At 40.4% G+C, this 15,427-nt stretch overlaps 1 protein-coding gene across 5 annotated transcripts in view; it reads right to left on the bottom strand.

The window, feature by feature from the left end:
• The window catches only part of Bard1 (BRCA1 associated RING domain 1), a 67,288-nt gene that overhangs the window by 33,588 nt on the left and 18,273 nt on the right, over positions 1-15,427 (bottom strand). For 3 of the 5 annotated variants that reach the window (XM_087567534.1, XM_087567533.1, XM_087567532.1), the window contains 2 exons: positions 12,369-13,306; positions 3,717-3,889 (listed from right to left, as the gene is read on the bottom strand). In XM_087567534.1, the coding sequence (XP_087423660.1) occupies positions 3,717-3,889; positions 12,369-13,238 (1,043 nt within the window). In that variant the 5' untranslated portion in view covers positions 13,239-13,306. 5 annotated transcript variants of the gene reach the window in all.

Below are 15,427 nucleotides of genomic sequence, written 5' to 3' on the forward strand. Positions count from 1 at the left end.
AGAGTTCAACAGACTAGACTGGACAATAAGCAGGACTTTGCTTCAAAAGAATCAAAAAAGGTATATTAGAGCATCAATCAAGTGTATCCCAGAACACATGTATGTTTTGAAATGAATAAAAGTGTCATGAAAACAACAAAGTATGCAATCATCTCATAAAGATGAAAATCATTTAATAACATGAAATACAGTTTTGTTTTTAAGAAAAAAGATAATAGAGTCCTGGCCACTCAAGATACTGAGAATAAAGGACAGCTGAGTGCCCCAGACATTTATCCCCTTTTCTTAAGGCTGGCATAGAATGAGTGGCAAGAAGATAGTACCCTGAAGATAGGGACCGGAGCTACAAAAATGCTATCTTCTAAGCATAGCCTGGCCGTGGCAAACATGTACTAGCTCTGAACGTACACAGTTGGGCCAGCCCAAAAGTCACCTATGGGTGGGGAAGGGGCTCACACAGCCACCCCCACAACCTATGCTGAACTGCAGGCAGTTAACACTTCTGGGAAGAGGAAAGCATCGTATGCAGTCGAACACCCACTGTGAGCCTACCAGACACTAAGGAACAATTCTAAACCCACCCACACAGACAGCCACTGGTCCTGGATAAACTTGGGGGACACTAAGGAAGGGAAGCAACGGAGGGTATACAGAAGAGTAACCACACTCAGACAAAGGAGAGGAAGGTAGAAAGGAAGGGGAGAGGGAGGGAAGAAGGGGGAAGGGAGGGAGGAGAGAGAGAGAGGTGGGGAAAAAGAGGGGGGGGGAGAGAGGTATGGGGGGAGGGAGGGAAGGAGAGGGAGAAGAGAGGGAGAATTCATTAGTAGATCCAGCAAATCAATACCTAAACAGACTTGGTACTTAGGCACATCTGTCCATACACACATGTAAAACATTAAAAACTTCCTAAGAGACCCACAGCAGAATGCTTAAAGAAATGGGGGAAATGCCAAGTAAGAGATAAACTATGGCAACTCACTGCAATGTGATACTACTAATTTTCAATCAAAATCCTAAAAGGATATTTTTAAAACGTGGCAAAATTTTAATCTCATTCCAATTTTTACTGACAGATGAAGAGGCATTTCTCTGCGCACTGCACACTGATTCTCGCTACACATAAACATGGGTACTGATTACGTTGGGTAATTGCTAGAGACTGGGATAGCTGACATGGTCTCTACCTGGTCCATAAAGCAGAAAACCGAATGAGAAGACAAAGAGAAATAGACTGTAACCTAAACCTTACTGACAAAAGGGCACCATATACAGACATCTGAAGGTAACAAAGACAATAAGAATGAAATTAAATATAAATAATATCAAAGGATAAGCTACTGGCTAACTAGATGAACATGCCACACAAAATGAAAGCGTGTACAAAGGGCAAGAGGCAGGATGGCCTTTTGTTTTAAGGACATAAAAAGTTAAGAAAGGGAGCTGGGCGGTGGTGCGCACCCCTTTACTCCCAGCACTCAAGAGGCAGAGGCAGGTGAATCTTTGAGCTCAAGGCCAGCTTAGTCTACAGAGTAAGTTCCAGAATAGCCAGGGCCACAAAGAGAAACCCTGTCTCGAAAATAAAAATAAATTGATTAATTAAATATTTGGTCACTTGGTCAGATTTGTATAGTGTTTTACATGACTATCAAGTTTAATTCAACACACACTCATCCAAGATGGGAGATGAATTAAAGAAAAAGAATGTGAAAGGGAAACCAACAGAACACTGATAATTAAGTGAACAGCTCATACACAGTGAACGAGTAGAACAAAAGGAGAGTAGTTTATAATAACCAAGAGTCTAGAAAAGAAAGAATAAATGTTTACTGACAGCAATCACAACATATTAAACTGACCCTTTCATCTATCCTATTATCCTTTTTCACTATCAACCTTAATTTCTCTTGTCAAACAAATCCTCCTCCCCAACTGCCCTATCTGTACCAACCACCTGACCAACAGCAGAGCCACCAGACACATACGGCTATTTAAACTAGTAAAAAGTTTAAGTACCTTTAAAGACTTTGTTTCTGAGTAGTGATTTCCAAGTGCTTCCCAGACATAGCTAGCTACCAGCCTCTGAATGCCAGACAGTGACACAAACATTTCCTTTAATGTGGAAAGGTCTACTAGCCAGTGCTTAACTACACCTAATTGTGTCACTTTGCTAGGTCAGGTCACTCATGACAAAATGGCACCTGATCTCGGAGAAAGAACCAATGAAGGCAGACTCCATCCCCGCCTCGTGCCCACTCCTTGTATATTAACGGATCCTCACTGTGCAGTGAAGAATCATGGTGAACAAACCACAAGACAGGCTCTGTGTTTTGGCTCATTAATCCTCACTGTGCTCTGAAGAAATAGAAAAGCAGCAGGCAGCATCATGTTTTATAGGTGAGGACACCAAAGCACAGAAATTAACCTGCCTGCGGCTATAAAGTCAATAATGGAGTCACAAATAAAAGCTGGGTTCCCTAACATGACCAGTGCTCCATTCATTAAAGTAGTCACGGCTGATTTAAGAACCTAGGACAGAAACTACTCTGTTTCACCTGACCCAAGCAACCAGTTGCTTTATCAAATGACTTACTACACCCCCAGGAGGGTCACATCTATAAGGCCTGCACACAGTTATGTTTTACCTCTATGAGATTCCTGTATACAAATACAGAGACAGAAAAACCATGTACACCCTCCCACCCCCACACACACTTAGGTAGGAATACACACACACACACACACACACACACACACACACACTTAAATCTTCCCTAGAGTTTGACCCAACTACCTTATAACTTGTGCTGGGAAGTTAAGAGGCCGATAAGCTTGCCGAAGCTAAAAGTACTAGGGTGTGTTACATTTTTCATTAGTAAATTGTTTTTCAATTGTGTTAAGTGGTTACCTCTTAAAATCACAAGTCAGAGGATCTACATGTTGTGGTTCTTTCTTATCTCTCTACCAAGGGTAAAGCTTTCATTGTGCTCTTTTGAAGCCTACAAAAGCAATGAGGGCACAAAGAGGCAATCCTTGCATTTTCATTCCAACTGCCTAATTAACTGAAAAGAGTAAAATAACATATAGGGAGACAGGAGCCAAGCTACAGATTAAAGATATAAACTCTGCACACAGCACTTGCTGGCGGCCCTCTTGAAAACAGCAATCTGAAGCTGCAGCCGCCAGCACTCGCTAACGCCCCTCCTGCCCTGACACTGCAGAACAGTTTGCTCGGAGCCTCATTTGAATAATGGGAAAAATCTGCGAGATAATTCAACTGCACACCCAATATCTGAATTCTTATACACTTCAACTTTTGTTGGACTAATATGCAGAAAGGGATAACAGAATATTTAAAATGAGTCTAAAGTATTAAGTACCACAAAAAAATTAAATATCAAGTTGGTATTAAGTATCAAAAATTAAATATCTAATTTTCATTACATATGACTCAACCTACAAAATATAACCACTAAGTGAATTTGTCTATGAAACCAAGGTCTGTAAATGTGTTTGAACTTGTTTCTGAAGAGAGTAAATCTCCCTGAAATGGGTGAGTTTTGAGGAAGAGAGTGTGAGTGTGGACTCTAATACCCCCTGATCAGCACATCTGACTCTGGCTGTGGAAGACAAGAGACCAAAATGGCACCGTGGGCAGTTATTGCTCTGCTACACACCTTTACTCAAGATCACAGATCCATCGACAGCTGGATACTTACACAGCGTTCCTGGAAGCTCCGTGGGATAGTAACACCTTGACTATATCGATGTGGCCATTCTTGGCGGCATCGTGCAGTGGCGAGTCATTGTGATAGCCGGTGGTGTTCACCAAGGCATTGTGCTGGAGCAGCAGCTCCACTATCTTCAGGTGCCCATGACTGCAGGCTTCATGCTAATCCAAACAAAGTTCCAAACAGGGTGCGGGGGGAGTGGGAAGAAGATGGGAAAACAGTGCATTAATACATACACTCGAGAGAAATGAGTGGGAACCTCAAGTCAGTAAACTTACTCTTGTATAACTATCGTCTGGTTGTTGACAGAGTCAAAGCCACTTATCCTAATTTTCGTGGTAAAACTGCAGTGGCGAAAACCCATGCAGTTCATGGGAAAGGACAAGCCTTGGATCACACGTTTTTCTTGGAAAACTGTGCTTCAGAGCAACTACAGCTCCTATGTTCTGCTACAGTAGCATTACAACACAAGAAAAGAATCTTAATGTGTAACACCCAGATCAAAGAGAGATTGGGAACTCTCCAAGGCCCAAGAGAATTCAGGGCTTCCGGTCCATACACCAACGTTTACACAAAATCACCCAGCAGAATGACATCCTAGGAAGATTTAAAGACATGTAAATCTCTTTGCTAATAGACACTACTGGGAATCTGGAGTCAGTGTCAAGAGAAGTATCACAATTAAATGTGGCAATTAACATTCCTTTACGTGCTAGCCTGCCTGTGGAGCACAATGGACTGAATCCAGATTAAGCCCTCTCGGCTTAAGAAGTTGACAAAAAGTCATTTTATATACTACATATTTATTTAAACATATTTATATATTATATCTTTAAGCCATTTAGCACCTGGCCTAATAGGTCTCATTTCTATGCTGAAATTCTAGTCTACAAATAAAGGCTTCCTTTGTGCACACTCCTGGGCTGCATTCTAACGCAGCGCTTATGGTCTTCATTAACACATGCTGATACTGTTTCCAAATATGTTCTCCAGTCTTTTTCCAGACCATTCCTCAAATTGGAATTGATGCTAGCAGTAAAGAACAGACATTTTTAAATGTTTAGGACAAAGCCTTCTACTTCTGCTTCTGCAAACAGATAGAGTGTAAGGCAAGATCCAAATACTCCCAGTCATCACATCCTATCCTTCTACAATGCTCACCAGGAAACCAACATCTACCAGGTTCCAGTGGCACGCAATGCTGCCCAGCACAGCCCCATGTCCACTGTAGCTGCTACTCCATGCATGAGCTGACTTCCAATGATGCAGTGAGACTGGACTCCTATATCTAAAAGTACTCAAAAGGTAGCCAATTACTTTCCTGTCACAACTGAAAAGCTACATGAAAAATAACTTTCTTTTCATACTTGGTCAAAGCATAAATTCTTCAGACTAAAAAGAATGTAGTAGGTGGCAGAGCATGATATATGAACAACCACAAACCATAAACTAGAACCATAAGCATAAAAAGAATGAAGGAAACAGAGATCCACAACACTGCAAAGATATACAAAGGAAAACTACCAACGGTGTCCATCCAGCATGGTCCTTAACATTTGGGTCGTTTCCATTTTGCAAGAGGTATTCAACAGAAGATATATCACCCTGGTAAAATAACAAAAAAAAACAAACAAACAAAAAAATTAAAGGATATTAAAATGTATCATGAATGAAATGAGGCTACTGGGGCTCTATTATAAAGATTCTGTTTTCTTCAAATCCAAAAAATCTTTACACGCTGACCACTGCTCATGAGCCAAGAAAGATTATCTGCCTCTAAAGTCCTGAGATAACAAGTCATCTGGTCTATACTTGAATATTTCTAGCAGTCCATATTAGAAATGCGATTCAAAATACAAAATGAAGCTAAAGCCTATTCTAAACTTCGAGTCACACCAAAATAATTTCTGAGCATTAAAATAAACAAAGCCGTTTATAGTCAATAAGTTAGCCAATGAAACCAATGCTAAAACTGCCCAAAAGTACTTACTGTTCTATTGGTGGTTACTCTAGTTACCCTAAGTCACTAATTTAGTTTATATTCACTTGATTTGCACCAAAGATATCTTCACGGCAGAAGCAGTTGCTGTTTAAAACGCCGGGAAAGGGATTGAGAGAAACAGCCAAACAACACTCAAAATTCAGCGTTTAATTTTTATCCTCTGAGTTGAACCTAAAACCATTACCCATTATCAGCTATCTGAACGGTAGGGAATACAGTTTTCATCAAATCCATGGAATTCTTTGCATGTCCTTCTCACTAGCTGAATAGACTTCCATTTTTCTCTAGAGACTCTTGTGGTAACTTTTCAACAGTGGCTCAGACACAGGGAGGGCAGAAGGAAGAAAGAAAAATAAGAACAGCAGTCACTTTATTGTAGTATCAGAGCCTGCTTTCAAGGGAGATGAACAAGATATGGAAAATAAGTGAGTTAAGACGACAAAAAGGACCAGAGACAATATTCACTCCCCCTTCAGGTTAAGGTACTTTCAATTATTAAATGACATGAAAAGTAAGTCTCCTTCCGATTCTAGCCTTCTGTGTCTTCTGTGTCTTAATTTAAGTAAATCCTAATATAGATGAGTGAATTGAAGGAAGATGTAAAACGGTTTGGTCAGTAAGATTTCCTCTGTTGCTAGCATTTAACACAGTGAGCCTTGGCAAAGAAGTTAAAGCTAAGAATTAGGCTTGCATAATCTCTCTTCTCCAAATTCTGTGCATGCTACTAAAGCCCATCCACCACCTTCCAACACCCCAACCCTAGTTTCTATTCCTTTCCCCACAAACACAATTTCCAAACCACAAACAGGCTCTGTATCACACACATGCCCCATCAATGAGGGTGGAAGCATCGGGCATCTACGTACTAAAGTATTGGTCAACCCTCAAAGCCTTAAAAAAAAATCTTTAGCTATAAAAAATATCACCTCCTTTTAAAACAACTGAAAGCATTAGGGAAAGAAATTGCATTTATACAGTGGGATGAAGTTTGTAAAACTCTCCTAAAATTGTTATCAGCAATGGTAAGCAAAACAAAACCAGCTCTTTAGGTGTAACACACACACACACACACACACACAGACAAACAGACACACACACACACAGACACACACACACACACACAGACAAACAGACACACACACACACAGACACACACACACACACACACAGACAAACAGACAGACACACACACACACACACACACACACACACACACACAAAAGACAGCAGATGTCACACAGGAATGTCCAACAGAACCCAACGGCGTGGCAGCGTTAGAGGCATGAACAGACCAACTGTTTCCTAGGCTCCCTGCTTTACTTTCATGTCACTTCTGAGTATCATCAAAGGTAGGGCTCTATTAATAGTCTACCCCTAAAACATACAGCTGATTAGCAAACTGCTAGCTTTGTAGACCCAAGTTGCTTTCTTCCCCCAATACTAAAAAGTCGGTCTTATTTTCATCTTTCTACTTCATGTAAATGTAATGTCATGCACATAAATAAAATTATGCTAATTAGAAGGTGTCTACAGTAACTGGGTGAGTTTGCACCGATATAAAGTTTCCAGGAAATAAATTAACTTCTGCTTCTCGTTGCTTTAAATTACTTTTTTCTCTTAGAGAATTATTTTTTTAGTAGAAGCACTCTCTCATTCCTTATAACTTAAAAGAATAATTGAGATTTCCTTAAAGCCCTGAGAAAAAAATCATCTGAAGAAAGTATTTATGAAGACTTATAAGAAATTTTAAATGCTTTTGGTTATTTCAAGTAATGCTTTAAAGCCCCCAAAATAAAGACGTGTGTGCCCAAGTGAATTTGTATATCTGCAACTTTGGAGTAAAAAGGAAGATTCTTCATATGGTCACACATACTGTGAATATGTGCATATTCCAGCAACATACAGTAAGTTTCTAAAAGCATACAAACATTTCCTCTATTAGAATACTGGCTCTTTAAAAAAACCACTAAAAATAAACTTCGTTAAAAAAACAACAGGACATTACAATTAAGTATAATAAAATTTACTTAAACATCATAGCTAAGCTTTCCATTAAAACCAGCTGACCAGAGAGTTAAAACTTTATCCCATTCAGCCATTAGATGTTGTGGGTTTGAATAGTTACAGCCCCATAGACTCACATGCTTGAATGCTTGGCCCATAGGGAGTGGCACTACCAGCAGTGACCTTGTTAGATGGAGTGTATCACTGTGGGGCAGGCTTTGAGGTCTCCTATGCTCGGGCCATGCTCAGAATGACACAGGTCTCCCACTGCCTGTGGATCAAGATGTTGAACTCTCAGCTCCTCTCCAGCACCGTGTCTGCCTGCACACTGCCATGCTTCCCGCCATAATGACAATGCCCTGACGCTCTGAAACTGTAAGCCAGTCCCTAGTAAATGTTTTCCTTTGTAAGAGTTTGTGGTCATAATGTTTTTTCACAGCAATGAAACCCTAACTAAGACAGATGTCATTTTTAAAAGAGAAAACAAAATGACCTTTACGAATGGAGTTCTGCAGTATGGTAAACAGTTCTCAGGCTTCTTAGAATTTACAGAAGAAAGTAATTTCATAAATAAATAATCCTGGCAACTCAATGCTACAAAAAGTTGCTAGTATTACAATGGCAGAGGTGGGGGCCAACTGACAGAGTTAGATGCTGGCTCCATGTGATGCTCCAGAAATCAAATCTGGAACATACCACAGATCCCAGTTTGCTCTTTTACTTTCTCATGACTGCTAGCATGAAGGAAACAAACTACCATGACTTCACATACATGTAACAGAACTGACTGGAATTATGAGTGTCAAAGTCACAGTCTGAAGCGGAGCCTCCCAGTGACGTCTACTGAGATTAGAACTCCTGAGATGCTCAGCACCTTGCCTTCAAGCGTTGACATCTACTATGTCTGCATAACATCAAGGGACTACACCTCAGAAAACCTACTTCTCGAAGGGCAATCAATAGCTTCTGTGTTGCTTACTTCTGCAACACTGTGACCAAATGGGCTTTTTTTTACAGGGCTTTGGTGTATTGTGGTTCAGAGGTAGCATAGAGCAATTCATTTCACGGCAATTAGGAGGCAGAGAGGAGCAGAAATTACAGGAGGAAGAAAAAAGGCTAGTGTAAGATATGCCTGTAAGGATACACGTCAATGACCCGCTCCCTCTAAAGATTGAATTAGCCAGTGGACTGACCATTCCTTAGATCAGAGACCTTATTATCTGTCTCAGAGACACACAGAGGTATGCTTTAGTAATACCGTACGTAGGTGCCTCTAAAACAGAAAGCTGTGACAGACCTGACCATGTTGGTGTTTGAAGGAATATGGAAGACTTTGGACTAGAAAATCGGTTGAATGCTTTAAGCAATGCTTAATAGACCATCTCAGCAGGAACATAGATGACAGCACCGAGGGTGATGTAGGGGCCCAGCTTAAAAGATTTCAGAAGGGAAGACTAATATTGGTTGGGCACATTGTTGTGATACACTGACAAAGAATATGGCTACTTTCTGCTCCTGTCCTAAAAACTTGCAAGGGGCTAAAAAGAGTTCTGGATTAACAGCACAGGCAGAGATTTCAGGGTAGCCTTGTATTGTCTCCGGTGTGGATATTAGTGATCACTGTTAAAAGACAAGTCTAAAACACAGTCTGAAGAGAAAGGAGCTCCAGGAAATGATCCTGAGGCCAAGTCTGGTACCCAGCAGCGTTGAAGTGTTAAAGAACTTTATGCTATACAGAATAAAGGGAGTGGTGACCTCAGCATAAGACACCATCCACCTTAACCCTGCAACCTAGGGAAGAACAAACCTGAGGGATTCTCTCAGCCTAGAAATTATCAAGACAAAGCTTATGCAAATTTAAGACAATATTAAGAGGGTTGCATTTCAAGTGGCAGAACTTGACAGGTTTGGTCACAAGGTTCTGGTTCAGGGTCAAAAAGTTGTGGAATCTTCCTCCACTAAGGAGAGCCTTTCATGCTAGGCATGTGGCAGACCTTGCAGCCTGCAATGAATTGGAGACCCCAGGAAAGTGTGGTGATATCTGGTGAGTGAGGAGAACTGCAGACTGGGTATGGAGCCAGTCCAAGACAAGGAAGTGTGTTGCAGTCAACAAAACTGAACTGAATTAGAGACCTGAAGAGTGCCTTGACATTGGACATGGAGAGCCAGAGTGTAGGAGTCTGGCCTGCGGGCTTCAGTGCTGCTTTGGTCCAGTATTTCTCCACTGTGCCCCCTCCTTTCCCCCTTGAAATGGTAATAAATATTCTGTACCATTGAACAGAGAACACTATAATTCATTACAGTTCAGAGATTGACTTGAGTCTGGACTTTTAAACGGTGCTGACTTTACATTGTGATGTGACTACAAGTGGACCAAGGAGTAAAATGTGTGGTAGTTTAAATAAAAAAGGCCCCATCTTTGTCTCTGTCTCTCTCTCTGTCTCTCTCTCTGTCTGTCTCTCTCTCTCTCTCTCTCTCTCTCTCTCTCTCTCTCTCTCTCTCTTTCTCCCTCCCTCTCTCTCACTCTCTCTGATGCCTGTGGATCTCAAAGTAAGGCTCTCAAGCGACTCATCTAGACCCAAGCCTGTCTGCTTCCTTCCTCGATAATTATGGACGAACACTCTGAAACTCTAACTATGCCCCCAAATAAATGTATTCTGTTATAAGAACTGTCTTGGTCATGCTGTCTCTTCATAGCAATAGAACAGTGACTGAGAGATGTTGGTACAGGAGTGCAGTGATGGGGAGTGTCTGTTTTATGCTATGGCTAGCTGCATGATCCAAGTTGTCCTTCAACTCACAGTACTACTCCTGCCTCAGCTTCCTGAAAGCCAAGGTTACAGGTGTGAACCACTTGACCAGGCTTCAAAAAGGGCGACAATCAAGATTAACATCACAAGCACCATAAACTGTGGAAGCTGCAAAGCCACCTATGTGCTACAGAGAAAAGTCCAAGCACAGCAGCAGCCTGGGGATGCCTTCCTTGCATAAACCCACGCCCTCCCCTTCCTTGGTTTGGCTGCCTTGAAGGTCACCAAATCTGAATTCACTGCACCAAAGACACGCCTGCCCCTGCTTCTTGCTCCATTTCACAGGAGCTGTAATTGTAAGGCCATGCAAATATTAAGTAGGCAGACAGGGAGCTAGAATAAGACTGCAGAAATATGGTGTTTGGCTTCCTCATAATCAAATAATTAATTCTTGCTATAAATGAAAAAATTAAGGTAAAAATTAAATGAAAACTATTTCTAAAAAGGTAACAACGATGATAAACCCACTGCTATTTTTTTCCTCCCAAATTATATCTATCAAGTTCAAACACAGAAGCTGAAAGTGCGGCTCCCTGGTAGAGCGCCTGAGGAAGGCCCTGTGTCCCCAGCATTGTAAAAGCAAACAAAATTGAAACAGGTGGGAATGTACATCCAGCTCACATCAAAACTTTAAAAGACCACGAGTGCTAATTAGTGCTAATTTTAATGGTTTAAAAACAAGATAAATCAATGCATGTTTAAGGGCAGCAATTGAGAATAAGTCAACTAAGGACAATTACAATAGCAGGCACTTAGGTTCAAGAAAACAAAACAGGCGACTTTCATTTAGGAATGACTTTTCAAGTAGATGGCCAATTGAGAAAAACTTACACAAAGTAACTATGAACACATCCATGAAGAAAAGGCACCAGGACACCATCATGCCACAATTTCTCTATCTGCTCTATACTGGCTTTTTTCCATGCCTAGGACAAGAAATATAATCTGCAGTCTGTGGGTGAGCGACTTGAATTTGCATGTCAAATTTTAACTGGTGTACTTGTTGTCTGTGGCTACTTCTGCTCTAGAGTAATATATGGCACATACTATATAGTTTGTAAAGTCAAGAACATTTTCCCTAGCACTGCCTCTAAGAGTTTATTAAGCGCTGGCCTAGACACTAGGCTCTAGAGATCCTCACTAATGAAAGTAAATTTTTCTTATAGTTGGAATAGCATTCTCTACCAAATTAAGGGAATGCTTGGTTTGTGGTCTGAAAATTCCCAGAAGGAGAGACATAGAAACTCATCAGCCTACATCCTTACTAACAGAAACTGACTGGAGCATAATGAACTAGGTAAGTCTAGGAAGCATTAACCACGTTACAATGGCTTTTGTGTGCATATACACACTTTATACATATGACAAGAATGACCAAAACTATACATTTTCTAAGTCAGGCTTAACAGAAATCAACTGAAGCATAACCAGGGTTAACCCCAAATACTTGACTTGCTCAGAGCAGAGGATGCTTAGAGTATAGCCATTACCACAGCCTCTCACCTCCATCTTCTACATTAAGGTTTTCAAGTCACTGGCCATGAAGAGGGAATGGGATCCCCACTCCTTCTTTACCCCTCTTTCTTCTCATTTATGAGGCAGTGGGGGTATGGGGGGTGGGGGGGAACACACATAGCTAGCTTTGTTCCACAACACATATCAGCATGACAAGTTCAAAGCAACAGAACCTATTGGGCATGAACTGAAATTTCCAATTCTGTGAGAGAAATTTAGTTTTTAGTCTAATCATCTCACGTATTTGTTATAGTAAGAGCCAGCAAGTCTGGTCTCATCCCAAGACTTAGTGCAGAGCAAGCAGCCTACCTTTATAGAGGCAATGTGCAGTAACGTCTCTCCTCTGTGATTTCTTTTCCTGGCTGGAATACCAGAAGACAGCTTCACTGTGGAGGGCTTTGACATCATTTGTCTGTGAGTGGAATTGTTCAGCAGAGATGGGGGTGTGCCTGGTGAAAGGCTAAGAGAGTCATCTGATGCGTTACTCTGTCTCCTGAGGGTGACATCAACCTGAAGTCGGCCTGAAGGCAGTGAAGAACAGTCAACCAACACTACATTTTCTGCAAGCAATGTTGGCTCACGGATTTCTCCGCTGGTGCTTGGAACGTTGCTCCCACATTTCTTAGAAGTAGAAGTGGGAGGCCTGTGGCAGCCTTTGGGATTTCCATCACTCCCTACTGGACAACGATCTTCTACACAGACCTTCTTCTCAGGAGCCTCTTCACTCTTGCTCACAGTATCTGGAGACACTATATGCTCAGCCAATGGTAAAGAGACTTCAGCAAAGCTTCCAGAACATTCGGATTCTACCACAGAGCCACTCGCTAATAAGTCTATTTCGCCATTTACCCGTGAATTCTCCATAACTAGTGTTTGGCTAAAGGAGACAACCTTCTCTTCCTTCAGCTTTTCTTTGGAATCAAATCTACTATCCCTTGTTTCTGGCCTGAAATTTCCCTCCCGGTTGATCTTAGCTACAGATTTCTTGGGATGCTTTTTTGCAGATGTTCTTGAAGCTGTTTTAGCCCTCGTAGAAACAACTACAGGGGGAGTTGCGGAAACAAATTCAAACACTGAGGCTTCCTGGGCTTTGTCATCCTTTGCCTTTTGAGGCTGGGTTTGTACTGAAACTTTATTCACAACACATCTAATTTTCTTACTTCGAGGACTAAACCACATTTTTACTGAATTCTTCTTCCTTTCTGCATCACCAAATAAACTTGCCCTAGATGTGTCGTCTTTTGAATCTGATAGAAAAAAGAAAAAGAAACATGCTATGAGGATTAATTTCTCCACCTTGAGCTACCGATGAATTCAACTTTCTGTTCTCTAAGGACTGTTATACTTTATTCCTCTACTGCTCGACCACCACTAGGATTGCTTCCTTTCTCTGTTCTTTCTCCTCCCATCTTATAAACACAGCCACCAAGTAAAAAGCACTCTAGGTAAGGAAGAGGAAATGGGAAATAAATAAGTTTTTAACCCTGCAGGAATGTCCCAAATGACCCTGCCTAACAATAACAGCACTGGACGACACTCTAAAGAAGCCACTTCTTTCTGGTGACATGGGGGAACAGTGAAGACAATGAAGACAGTAAACAGATAAGGCTGCCTACAAGCAGAACTATGTAACTGAATGAGGGCAGATTCCTCAAAGTCACTGAAGTGGAGGTGTTGAGAGATCCATGGTCTACAGTGTTACCGAGACAGAAACTTGAAAATCCTAAGAATGAGATGTCCATTCACCAAGAGACGAGATGTCTAAATTCAACAAGGTCTTTGCTCTACAATGATAAGTAGATTTTAAAACCAAGCCACTTCTGATACAATCTGGAGTCTAGAGAAAGGTCAAAATAAAATGTTACCAAGGATTGCTTCTTAAGAAGGCCTAAGGATTACAAAGACTTAAAGGTTAATCCTCAAGTCATCTGTGAAAAGTTGTATTTGATTTTAATTTATTATTTTAAATGCAGCTGATGACATTTTCAATGAAAAACAAGTCAAATCTTGATTTCTCGATGTTTATAATAAAAAGTAGAGCTGGGACACTAAAGGAAATTAAGCAGTGATAACACATTCAATCAACTAAAAACCCCAAATCTCAAAAAACATATCAAATTTCAACCTCAGCAGCATGTCCCCTAACTTCTAAAAGAGCAAATAAAGAGTGCAAAACTATGAAATTCATATGCACACGATTGTTTTATGGACTATCATGTACTAACACCTTTGCCTGGAGATTTGAATCACACCACTTGGTCTAACTAAGCAAGGAGAACCACAGACAATGGCTGTAAAGTCTGGATTTTATGCAGCATATCTAAAATAAAACTGAAAAGCAAAACAACTCAGTTGCTAGAACATAAATCATATTATTAACAGCTACAACTGTTTTATGGATGAATGCTTCTAAGCTTGATAAATTATCATATTTGTTTCACAAAAAACATTGGTTCTGCCTCTGCAGAGCAAATTTCTTAATGACATTTTAAAAAAATCTTATTCTCTGAATTTAAATATTTTAGAAAATACTATGAAATTCAAGAAGCAGAAATAAGTGTGTTACTAAGAAGCTGCGTTGTCAAGGTTTTTTTTCCCCTCAAAATTTAATAAGCATAGAAAAGAGAAACAATTAGAAAATGTGATTTCACTATCATTAATCTACATCAAAGGATTATAATGATGTACATTGTGCTTTCCAAATTACTCTCTATTGTAAGTTACACAACAGAGGTTGAAAACTCTGACTAGGTAGTTCCTTATTTTAAAAAAAACTAAAGGGAGTGTTCTGTATACCATCTGTGTAACATTGACACCTGAAGAATTATTATTCTGTAAGTTAAAATGCACGTAGATCTATTTAAAATAACAACACCTGCATGGCTATCTAAACAGTCATCTTCGTCTATTATAAGAAGTAATGGCATATATGAAACACCAAGAAATCACTTCAGAAGGACCAGCATCTCTCCAAAACTAGAAAAGAGAAATGCAAATTGTGATCTCTGAAAGCATAATCAAGGTTCTTTATTTAATGTCACCAGCACCGACACGTTCTACAAACGTGACCACACCTGCAAGGGCTGTTTAATATGGTGGGTTCAAGGGAAAAATGGAAACTTTAAATTTAACTCTATTAGTAGAAAAAAGATTGTTATAAAGAATAAGGTAAAATTACCCATAAATGGTCATCAGAAAAAGATGATAACCTCTTCTCTTTAAAGCACACTGAACCGAGGAAAACATGCGGAAATGTTTAGAAGTTCATCTTAGCACGTTTTCCTATAAATCCGCTTCATCTCCAATATACCATGTACCATGTCCACGAGCTGACAAGCTCTTCCTAATTATCCACCTTAATTATAGTA

Source organism: Rattus norvegicus, chromosome 9 (assembly GCF_021556685.1).
Source record: "Rattus norvegicus strain SHRSP/BbbUtx chromosome 9, alternate assembly SHRSP_T2T, whole genome shotgun sequence".
In the NCBI taxonomy this organism is placed as follows: domain Eukaryota; kingdom Metazoa; phylum Chordata; class Mammalia; order Rodentia; family Muridae; genus Rattus; species Rattus norvegicus.